Here is a 12,417-nt window from a genome sequence, read left to right as displayed (position 1 = left end):
GATCATAGATTTCTACGCTCCAAACAGCCAATTAGTTTTTTACGTGTTCCGGGTCAGGGTGACACTTGTCTGACCATCCGCCCGGATTTGCCGGCAGCATGTGACATGGCAGATCATATGACTCTGACTGAAATCCGGAGAGAACGGCTGGGCCTAAATGACCCGGTCTGTAACTGACTCATAAAATGCTCCTCACAAAAAAGACACAGTAGACAAACCCTGTCCACCCAGTCCCACAATCTGAAGGAGTCATGGTTCTCTGACTCTGACTGTTCATTTACTACATTGTAACATTAGTTCTTCTACTCGGTTGCTCTAATACGACTTATGATACCCAGCTCAACCTGACTGACTCTCCTCCTGACAACTCTCTGGAAGTCATTCAGTCCAGAGTGGTCCTTCATCTCTTTAAGTCAAAACCTTTTCCTCTCAACAGAACACAACACTTGACAATTCGTGCTCACCCTGCTCTCGTTCTGGAACCTAGAATTTCTGTAATTGAGTGAACAATTTAATTAAGCTTTTCTGTAAAGAAAAAATCTTAAGGTGCACGCACACGTTAACATTCTAGCTCGAAAAGTCCAATCCGGCTTAGAATGTGTGGGCGGATAATATCTACTGCAGTTGACATTGACTATCATGCAATAGTCCATCCTTATACTCATCAAAGCTTCAAAGCCCATCTTAAAGCGAAATCAAACCTCTTATTGCCGGCCTATAACACATACATCGTGGTGGTCTTCAGTGGGCTCTTCATGCTGCAGCCGGATTGGTTTTAGACAATGAACTATCACCCAGTTCTGCCTACTCTCCAGTAACCCCCTCTCAAGGCTTAGATTAGGCAAAAACTGACTTGTACAAAACGTTCTTCTATCTGGCAACCTTGTATGTGTCGGCTTGCTTCATAATTGAAAGCCCGTCTTCTGAAAACTCCACCTTCAAAGAACAAGGAAAGCCCAGCCATTCCTGCTCTTGGAGTGTTACTAAGATCTGCGATTCTATCCACAAGTCTTTTCAGACCTATCCCACCTACATTGTATTAAAAAACTCCTCAAATGTCTTCTTTTCTCACTCATTTTCAACTATAAAACCCTACCAAAGAATCTAACTCTTGAAATGTGACTTTATCATATTCAGCTTTGATGTCTGAACTGACATATGCTTTGTCTGTTTGAAATCTGTAGCTTGTTATGGATACACTGTTGTGTATGTTGTACTCAATTCAGTGTACATACTCCATTACTATCAGTGGAGTAACAAAACCTAAGCCCCCCCTGCAAGATACACTGGAGGGGCCCCTCACAGCACTCGCCTTGCACCTGTCATGTCCCAGTACTTCACTCTTGCAGCCACACCTGAGGTATGACCAGCAGTTCTAGTGACACAAGCCCATGGTGACAGCAGAGCACACACAATGCCACTTACAATATGGGCACTGAACGACTAACTCATCGTGTCCCAGGCCTCACACAGCATGAAGCACTTGAAGGGGTCTTCCTGGGGTCATCTTACGAGTGATGGCAGCAAGCAGAGGAAATGCATTCACAAACACAAGAAGCCACACAGTCACCATCATCTCCTGCATCCCTGGATTTGAAAGCAGGTTTCCTTTTTTCTCATGTGCAGTGCAGTTTGTACTTTTTCATCGAGCAGTAGTTGATCTGGTGTGGTGACACCTAAGTGCCACTGTGCAAGAGGTCCTGTCACTTTGGATGAGGTGCTGCCTAGTAGGTACAGGACCCAGAAGCCCTCTGTTTGATCCCAGCTCTCTCATTTACCACATTGTGTAACCCTAGGCTTTCCTGTTCCTTGGTTCCCTTTCCTGACAAAGCTGGGGGTGCCTAGAAGGGTTTGTGGTTGTGACTTCTCACATTGCCATGCAAGCTACTACATTGCCACAGCCAGGCATGCAGCAGAGCTACTAAAAGGGTATATTTAAATAGTCTACTCCTGTTTATATACACACACTTCACTTCAAGCTTTCCTCACACATAAAGGTCTAGCTTAGTCACTAGCTGTGAAAAAACCTTTCTCTGCAAACAGCTATAGCGGTGAGCAGTAGCGCAAACTACCTAACAAATCAGAAACAGCATCAGCAGGATCTGTGCCAATTCCTCAAAAAACTATGGGCTGCAGCTGCAGAAGCCCAAGCCAGAGATACAACACAGGAAGCAACAAGCAGTGAAAACCTGTGTCAAAAAACCAAGGGCGGCTCCTCCGCTATGGCGTAGGAACATCACTCCAATATTCCCCCTACCCTGCCAGCAGCAGCTGCTGCAAAACATTTAGAAGAAACCGTGTTTATTACAGTTTTCTTGTCAAAGGGGCATGGAGGGGGAGTGCACAGTCCTTCCCCTCAGTGCGCATGTATGTTTGGCCGGCAGTCCTGGGCCGGACAGACACACATGGGCACTAGGCTCTCCCCAACCCAGCAATGCAGGCACTGCGTTGTCGGGTTGGAGACAGCAGGTGGAGACTTTCAGTCTGCCTTGGAGCTCTCTGGCTGGGCGCTCTGTCAGTTCCTAATAGTGTTTTCATGCTGCCAGCAGCATGAAAGCAGTGCTAGGATTGGATGAATAGCAGGCTGGGAGCCTGTCCCTACAGTGGAAGACTGGAGAAATGCGATGCGGATCAGAGAGGTGCAAAAGGTAAGTTTTTAAAAAAAGAAAGGTTTGTCCTCCCCACCCCGTGCCGCGCCGCCCAGACCCTTTTCCCTCCCACAAGCCGCCTCTGCAGAAAACACATATATCATAAAGAGAAGCTCTACATAAAAATAGCTGAGGATGGAAGAAAAGAGCAGTCAAATCTTCAATCCCCAAAATAGACCCCACACCTACTGACCTGTGGCGTAACGAAATTGGAGGGAGCCCCCTGCTAAGAACATGGATCCCCCCAGCCCCCGAACTCACTCAGGCCAGGTGCTGGGCCGAGGGGGCCCCCTGCAGGGGGATCTTTGTTACACCAGGGCTAATGACCCTCCACAGGCTCCCAGTCGATAGAATATCCACTGTCGAATCTGCATTACTCAAGGCAAAAACACACAAATGGGCCAGTCTTCATATAACACTTTCAGAAAAGAAGACTGTTCCAGACCGGCACCTGACACACCTTACCACATTATATAAAGACGGCCATGGGCAGTCTTTCTCAGACCTGACTGACAAACTGTGGAACGCACCTCTGGACACAGATCACCACCTGCAATCCAGGAGAATGGTGAAGACCTGGCCTTTTCTGACCTGCACCAAAGGGAAATGGACAAACGGCTCCCAGACTGCACCTCAACAAGAGCTAACACCCAAACTCTCAAGGAGAGCCGAAGACATCCATCACCTCCTAACACGAAGGGTAAAGAGGCGACAAAACGGCCCTAATCACAACAAAACAAGCGTAAAGCAAATAATGTCAACTAGGAGATCACACACCGACTGCTTTCAATAGAAGAAAGATTATACTGCCCAAAATCAGAAGCAGGCTGTATGGTTGTGACTCTTTACCAGATGAAATGTCGCCTTCCGCGACGCGGCAAGTCTGATGCCCCGAAGACTGTCCCAGCCGAGCCTGACCTAGCAGGATGCATCACTAAACTAACTGCATGGATTTCTCTCCAAACCTCTCTCACCTTCCTCACCTGCTCATTAACCTGCATAACTAATAACAGCCTAAGCATTACTAAGGCTCCCAGAGTTCCGTTTTTACTGATTTTTACAGCTAAATACAAACAGAAAACCACGTGTTTCCTCTCTGTAGTTATTTTTAAAAGCGGAAAAACACTGAAAAATGTGCTTTTAATAATTGAATTCCAACACAACAGGTGAGCAGATAGTCAGCATGGGAAATTAAAAACTGATCAAGATATCTTCAAATACAAGCATACGTTAATATATATATTTGTAAGAAATTGCTGGTATTTACCTGTGAATGTAGTGTTGTGCCCTTTAGCTGCTGAAACAGGACACGTATCAAACTGTGAGTGCATGTCTATCAGTTAAATAAATGTGGAAATGTACCATTTTTTATTCCTCTTTTTCGGAAATCACAAAATAACTATGGATAAATACTAATGAGATGGTAAAACAATAACTATGTTTAAATAGAGACGTAAATGATAAAAAAAAAAATACGATAACAGCCCTAAACATAACTAAACCACTAATACTTGGCAGAAAGAGCTAGCGTGCTACCTGCGTCTCAGTAAAAGTGCTTCAGTGCCTGGTAAGGGGTAGGAAGCATAAAATACTTGCCCCAGACCACTCCGAGCAGCGAGGGGAGGAGTGTGCAGCGGAAGGCTCCATCACCAGACAGATGCAGCACAGGAAGTAAGTCCTCCCCACAAAATACAGAGAGCAGGGGCAGCAGCTCCGCACCCCTCGTGTGGGGGCGGGTGGTGGTACCCAAAGGACATGATGCTCAGACCCTTCGAGGGACGCCCAGACCCAGGCTGCATGAGGCTTTTCAGTCCTCCCATGACTGCAAGGCTCTCTAAATAAAACACTTTGAGTACCACAGTGGCACTGTCATCCTACACAACAAGACAGAAAGAACATGGGCAGTAGGGACGGTGGGTGTGCAGAGGTGCCAAGTGCCATCACATCATGAGTGGCATCTCCAGCCAGGCGAAGCGTGTTATTGTTATAAAGTAACGGCTGGCTTCGGTACTTCTTATGACAAGTTAAAAACCAAAAACTACACGTTCCAGAATGCACCGGCAATGTTGGCTGGAAAGCTGAGACTGGCCTGAGAAGCCCATGTGACCTGGGTCACTTGACAGTTGTTTGTATTCACAACCCACAACTCTGTGCAACACACTAGGAGTCAAACAGAATAATGATATTTCCGCGCCATCCGCAGTTAATCTCAGACTTGTATCAGGAGCATCGGATGATGCCCTTTAAATGAATGCTGCTGTGATCCAGCACTCTGAGAGAAGCACTCCATCGGCTCCGGCTTATCGTTTGCATTTTATTCTAACGAAGTATGCAGTACTCATCATGTGGTGACCTGGGGTTACCTATGAATAAACTCGTCATGTGAAATCGTTATTGATGTGCCTTAAATTAGATATTTAAATAAGCTTCCACTCACCAGGAATCACTTCAATGTCGGCTAGTATCTCTTCCAGACTCTGTACTCCACAAGCTGGGATGATGGCCAACACTGCAGGCCAGCCAAAAGCCTGGCAAAGGAACTGAGAGGAAGGCCTTCTGTAGGCCTCTGGTTTCCCTTGTTTGGCTTTCCTTGAGTTAGAGGCCCTAACTCCTCTGAATGAAACAGAGAATCATGAAACAGGGTAAGCGAATCCTGCAAACGGTGTGCATACTCTAGGGCTCAATATGAGTAGGTCATTATATTCCAACCCATGTTTGAACCCCTGTTTACACTCAGTTCGGAACTGGAAGTTCAAAGGCGTTTAACGCAACCGATAATTATCAGATGCATTAAATACCAAAACTACAAGTCCCAGGATGCACAGTACTGCCTGCTTAAAGTAGCTCATCTGAGAAGGTAAAAACTAAATGACAACTCTGAGAATACATAGCATTGCTGGCTTAGGTACTTCATTTGACAAGTTAAAAAACAAAAACTGCTCATTCCAGAATGCAACGGCAATGTTGGCTGGAATGTCTTAGAGTAAAGTTGTCAATAGGCAGATCGAAGAGTTCAGTACAGGCCCTAGAAACCGTATCACCTGCAAGTTACAGGCTCCGTTCTCAGTGATGCAGGTCAAGAAGCAGAGCGCCTCCTCCTGTGGGTTTTGTACAATCTGCAGATCCTAGCTTAATTCACCTCATGCACAAGTGTGTGATTGTGTAACAGAATGTTTGTATTTCAGTGTGGCAAGATTTCTATGGGCATTAAAGCAAGCACACATTCACTTTTATGTGAGCATGCATGGGGAAAGCAGGACATAATGCATTAAGGTTTTCTTATTCAATATCTTTTGGAACCCATATTTGTGCCAAAACGTTGTGAAAGTCGGCTATCAAGTAACAATTCATAAATAAATCCATTTGCTTTCATTAGAAACAAGATTCACGCTGGCAATAATTTATGTACGCAGCAACTCTCTTTGCATCATTGATATGAAACGTACGCCCTGCTGCTCATCATGTGAAATCACATGCCGGCCAGACTAGGCTCCCATGGACCGACTTTAGACATGAAAATACATGAATTAGGAGGGTGGGACACCCCAACACCGCACATGACGCTATGCCCCTGTCCACACCACTCTGCTCTGTTCCACTCTTTGCCACTCTACTCCACTCTAAGGACTCCACTCTGCGCCACTCTACTCTACGCCACTCTACTATACGCCATTCCACTCTACCCCACAGTGCTCCACACCACTCTACACCATGCCACACCCTTACTCAGAATGGTGGAGGAGCAAACTGTTTATACCTGAACAATTTTGTGAAAAGAATGAAGCCTCCTACCTAAGTATTCTCACAGAATAAACGAACAGGAAGGCAAACTAAGAACTCAGAATGCCTATCGCCGTCTGTTCTAGAATTTCGCAGGGAGGACTGGATAGATAGCCTCCTGCAATTTAAAGTGCCATATGCAGATTGAGGCCCTCATCACAAGTGTGGTGGTCTGAAGACTGCCACACTTGCGGTGGTGGTCTTACCGCCATGGGGCCGGCGATAAAGGCTGCTGTATTATGACATTGGCGGTTTGGCCGAAGCCAAACCGCCATAACCCCACCAGTACCGTAAGGGCGGCCGGACCTCCTGGCAGGAGGTGAGCACCTCTGGCCCCGCGGCAGCCGCAAGACCACCAGGACATACGCACCACCACAAAAACCCTGGCGGTAACACACCTGGTGACAGGAATCACCACTCCTGTTGCCGGCAAACGCACCCCCAGACGTCCAAACACCTTTAGACATCCCCCCTCATCCGCACACTTGCACACACACCCTCATCTGCACACTTGCACACAGACACACCCACTCACTCGCAGACTTGCACACAGGCACCCCCACTCGTATGCATCCCAATACACACACCTATTCACTTGCACCCTGGCACCCTCCTCCCCTCCACATACATGCAGACACCCCCCTACACACACATGCAGACACACCTTCCCAACCGCATGCATACATCCAGACACCCCCACTCGCTCGCTCACAAACACGCACTCAGACACACCCATTCGCACAAATACAGACACTCAGACACCCCTATTTGCACACATACATGCACTCAGACACCCCCACTTGCACACAAACACCCACTCACACACCCCCATTCGCACACAAACAGGCCCCCCTGACAGATACTCCCACCCCTCTGCATACAAACACACATGCACTCCACGCACACATACATACACATACGCACTCGAGCACACTCATACCACTACACATACACATACACGCACACACCGCAGACATGCACAAAACACCCCCCACTTCCCTTTCTTTCGTTCGGTTCACCTACCTGTCTCAGTGAGGCGATCGTCCGGTAGGGGATGGGTCTCAGCGTTTTCCACTGCCAGCACTGCACCGCTATTCAGGGAACCGCTGTGCTGTATTATAATATGGCGGGCGGTGTCCTGTTGGCATGGCTCTGCTGGCAGTGGAAACGCCTCTCTTCCGCAATCGGCCAGGCCGACTGTGTTGATAATATGGCAGTCTTCTGGCACCCGCGACTTTGGCGGTCTTGTGAAAAGACCGCCAAAGTCATAATAAGGGCCTGAGTCTCCTAAGAATCTCCATTATAATGAACTGCACTAGGGTCTACTCTGCTGATCAATTTGATTACATTCACTGAGAAGTGTCCAAGCTTGAGGCTTAGGGGTCATCACAAATGGGGCCCAGAAGGCTTGAAAATGCTAACTGAAGCTGGGGCCACTGGAGTCCTGAAATACTAACATTAGGATGCCACCTAACAAACTGTCAACAGGGGAAACCAGCGAATGATAAGAGAGACCTAGTGCTTTCTGTAAAGACAATCATATCAAAACCTTGTTATGGTCCTCTATTGAAGTCCCTCCTGTAAGATGTATCCAATGGTGAGAATATCTATCTACAGCCTTAGTGTGGAATTCTGAGGGAAATTATCTTGGGTGTCAGTGTGAGGTGCGCAATATGTACTAATACAAATAGTGCAGAGTAAAACAAAGGTAGGAGGAATAAGGGGACTTCTGACCTCTCAGTACATCTTCACATCTGTTCTCTGGTTCCCTTTTACCCTTGAGCTGTAGAGCTGTGAATCCCTCTTCATCCTCTGGTTTCGTCCTCCCCTTGCACTGCAGAGCTGTGTATCCCTCTTCATTCTCTGGTTTTGTGCTCCCGTCGAACTGCAGAGCTGTGTATCCCTCTTCATTCTCTGGTTTTGTGCTCCCGTCGAACTGCAGAGCTGTGTAACCCTCCTCACCCTCCATTGTTGAACTTCTAAAACTGGACCTCTAAACAAAGGGTCGGAGTCTTGAGTGGAAGCTGGTATGAGACAGATCACTTATGCATGAACCCTTCGCAGGAACTAGGAAACCACAAATCCTCAGACAGGAAGTTTCAGATAGTGTAGAGCTGCCCACAAGCCTCTGCAAGAGATCAAGTGATAGAAGGTTCAAACCTGAAATATTTATGATTCAAATGGTGCCAGCTGTAAAATTGTTCCCCATGCCTTGGTGTTACCCTAATATGGTATACTCAAAAGGAGTTTGCCTTTTGTTGTAGAAGGCTGACTTTTATATCCGGGGGGGTTCAAAATGAGTGAAGTCAAGCGCATCACACAGTGAGTAAAGCAGCAACTGCTTTCGAATAGAATAGGCACACTACACAGATTTACCGGTGTTAAAAGAAAACTAGCTTTTACATTTGAAAACATGTAATTTACAGCTGAACATTCTGTATTTATTTACACTAAAAATCTCCCCAAAATTCTTCTTGTTCCCAATTAGATAACATTAGCTGGAAATAGGCAAAGTTCCCAATTTGATCCACGCCTATTAACAAAAATCACAGTGGATGTGTTTCTGCTACGAACAAGGGATGGGGCACGATACTGAGTCCCTTCTCACAGTATTTCACATTGGGGTTTGCTCAACATTATCTTTGTCTTTTAGGCAGAGTCGGGATACTTTATAAGCAGGCTAACACCACTACTACAAAACCAAAAGCCAGTAGAGGAGATAAAAAAAGAGAAGACAAAAGGATGCTAAATCCTTGTCTTTTCTTACTGTTTTTGGTGCTTCTTCAAAATATTCTGGGAAGAATATTGTGAGACATGAATATTGTGTCTTTATACCGCGAATTCACAAATATTGTGGGTAGAATATTACAGGTAAGAATATTTGTTTTTTTACTTTTATTAAGATCATTGTTAAGAAAAATGTTTTTTTTTGCTCTGATATAATGTTTCTATCTTTAATTTGTGTGCTATCTTTGCACTAATATTATTTATTTGTTTTTAAAATCTCTGTATTGTTTTAATACTAAATTTAGGAGTTAGAGGCATAGTTTATAGGGGATTAGTCGGGAGAATATCTTAAAGGTTTTAATTTTAGAAGTTTGTTATACTTAAAACTGTTCTGTGATTTTTGTTTACTTTACACAATGTTTACAGAGCTTTTGAAAAAAATGTATACACTCTTTTGTATTTTTTATTATGTAAAATGATAAATGAAATTTATATGGCTCTATCTTAAAACAATTTTTGAATGTCATTTATATTTGTAATTGTTTTAAATTGACAAAGTATGTTTTATTGTATTAATTTTATAAGACTTTTTTGTTCCTTGTTATTTAAAAATATTGTTTATCTTCAGTCCTTTTTTGTTTAAAATAAGATTGTATTTTTAATCATTTTCTCTATGGTGAGTTAAACATTTATGCCATTTCAATTGAAAGTGTAGTATATATTTTTTATCTATTTAAATTTTTTTTATTTTTTTTCAAATAAAATGCACTTATAAACTTTAAAGTTATATTAAATATTTGTTAATTTTTTTTCTACCCTCAATGTACCTAAATTATGTCTTACTGTGCATTTACTGGTATAATTAAAATTGTTTTCTGCAATACATTAAAATACTGTATTACCAATCTCTTTTTAGTTTTCTCCTTCTGAATGAGAGGAAAAAAACACCTCTCCGTCCCATTTTTGGAAAACATAGTGTCATGAATAGAAGCAATGCATGAATCACTTTATTCTCATTGGAACATTTTGATATTGTGCTTGTTATTTCAAGTTATGCTACAGTAATTCAGAAAAGAAGCTGTTTGATATGCATAAAGTATTAAGGGATGCTGACCTCTTGAAGTATTTAAGCCCCTGTTGATTTGCTTGGACAATGGAATGTCCTTAACCACTTTGATAAATTATATAATCTTTTACTGTATTAACTAAGTTTTATGGAGCACAATTTAGGAAATTGTGCAATATATCAATGATGTATTTTTCTTGCGTATTGAATGTTTTTATCAAATTAGATAGTGTAGCATTTCAATGGTTTTATCTTTCTACAAGATATTGGTATGGATATGAATCTTTTTTAATGTGTAAAAAAATTTCATTTAGAATATCGTTCTATTTTAATATTTTTTAAATTAAAATCTGTTGTGTTCTTAGACAAGATTTACACATAAATTATACAGTTATATTAAATATTTCTTATTTTTGGCACTACTCTCAATTTAGTTTATTTATGTCATATGGTATATTTTTGGGGATCATTAATTTGGTTTTCTGTAAAGCATTATGTTTAGTATAAGTTTTCATTCTGAAGCAGTAGTTATTTTAAAACTGCAAACATCCAGTACTTTCCCATGTGCTTGAAATGGATGGGAACAGTTACTCCGTGCCTTTCAAGATCTAACGATTCTCCCAGTGTGGGTAAGTTTGGAGAGGGTATAGTAAATTACACTCCCACAAAGTCCAATACTTTCCACAATTTGGTTCAAGCTGGAGTGGGAATAATAAATATCAAATATCAAACTACAAGAATTTCTCCAATATAGTTAAGATTAGAGTAGGAATAATAAAGCTGAAATCCTCCAAATTCAAACATGTCCCCAAATGTGGCTCTGTTTGGCGTGGGAATAGCACTCCCCCCAATGTGGTTAAGTGTGGAGAAGGAATAGTAAATATTATTACTCTTAAATCCAAAACTTTCTACTAGGTGGTAAAGTTTGGAGCTGGAGTAGTAATTTTGAAACCTTTCAAAGTCTAAGAGCCCTTCCAAAGTCTGTTAGAAAAGTAATGGTCTGACAACCAAGATCTAACTTAAATTTGGTGTAATTAAGTCCAGTGGTTCTGGCTGTAGTCTTGTCTAAAATCCCTATGGGAAATTGCATACAGAAAATGCATTTAGGGACCTCCCTCTTTCTCGGCCCCCATTTGAAGAATCATCCCAAAACTTTCCAGACATGAAGTGAGTTGTAAACTAGCTTTGGCCATGGACAGTGGGAGTTGGCCACAGGGTCGTCTCTCTGGGTGTGAGAATAGGTGTGTGAGGGTGTCTTGGGATGGAGAGTGGCTCTGAAAGTGTCTGCGTGTAAGAGTGGGCACAAGAGTGTCTGATTGTGCTCCAGTGGATGAAAGATGCATTCACCTCCACAAAGGATTTCATAATGTTTTTCAATATGGAATTGCGGAGTACACACACTTGATTTGCCTTCATCAAGCCCAAGAGTTAGGATCATTTGCCCTTTCCAGAAGCGGAGCTTCAACTGGGACACCTGCTACGTTTATATTTGTCAGTGCAACCTGTTGAGGTTTAATTTCCTCAAAATGAGCACCATGGCCGGGACGGAAGCTCACCTGCTCATTAATCAAACAGGAGTCCAAACCACAGTTTTGTACAAAATGTCTATCCAACTGGAGGACTTTCTACTGGGTATTTAGTAAGTGCTACCTCGTTGGGTTAATGGGCAGTGTGGGGCAGGTGGGCCATGGGTCCGCCCTCATTCTGCCGATTTCAGCCTTGGGGCCCCCATCCCCAGGCCAACCTTGGCCCTGGGGACCCCATCTCCTGGGGCCTGGCATTCATTAAATGGAGGAGGAAGGAGATCACCTCCCCCGGGGTGATTTTGGCCCAGGGACCCCATCCTCTTGGGCCCAGCCATCTCTTTTGGGTGCTCTCCAGGACATGCAGTGTGCAATGGGACTAAGGGGAAGCCTGAAGACCCAGGGAGTCCCAGCAGGCTCCCTGTATCTTGCAGGAGCCAGCATTGCTGTCACAGATAGGGAGCTGCTAAATATGCAGCTTTCTGTCTGTGAGAGCAATTGTTTTTCTGTCCACTTGCTTGCAAGCAGGGAAACAGAGGAAACCTCTGCTTCCAGCAAGCAAGAGCTGTTTGACAGCTCTCGTTTGCTGAACCGGATTGTTTGTTCTGACTTGACAGGAGCTGTTAATGCTCCCAAGCCACAGCCAACAGCTATTTCCCGGGATTGGGCACCC

At 43.8% G+C, this 12,417-nt stretch overlaps 1 protein-coding gene across 1 annotated transcript in view; it reads right to left on the bottom strand.

Moving 5' to 3' along the window:
- LOC138247180 (killer cell lectin-like receptor subfamily B member 1B allele A) overlaps nucleotides 1-8,407 on the bottom strand; it is a 104,610-nt gene extending 96,203 nt beyond the window's left edge. The window contains exon 1 of the mRNA XM_069201925.1: nucleotides 8,163-8,407. Within this exon, the coding sequence (XP_069058026.1) occupies nucleotides 8,163-8,397 (235 nt within the window). The 5' untranslated portion in view covers nucleotides 8,398-8,407. The remainder of the gene's footprint in view (nucleotides 1-8,162) is intronic.
- Between the last annotated feature and the right edge of the window lie 4,010 nt (nucleotides 8,408-12,417).

The sequence above is a fragment of the Pleurodeles waltl genome, chromosome 7, assembly GCF_031143425.1.
Source record: "Pleurodeles waltl isolate 20211129_DDA chromosome 7, aPleWal1.hap1.20221129, whole genome shotgun sequence".
Classification (NCBI taxonomy): Eukaryota; Metazoa; Chordata; class Amphibia; order Caudata; family Salamandridae; genus Pleurodeles; species Pleurodeles waltl.
Note: the sequence above shows the minus strand (reverse complement) of the source record. Positions and strands in the feature narration are given on the sequence as shown.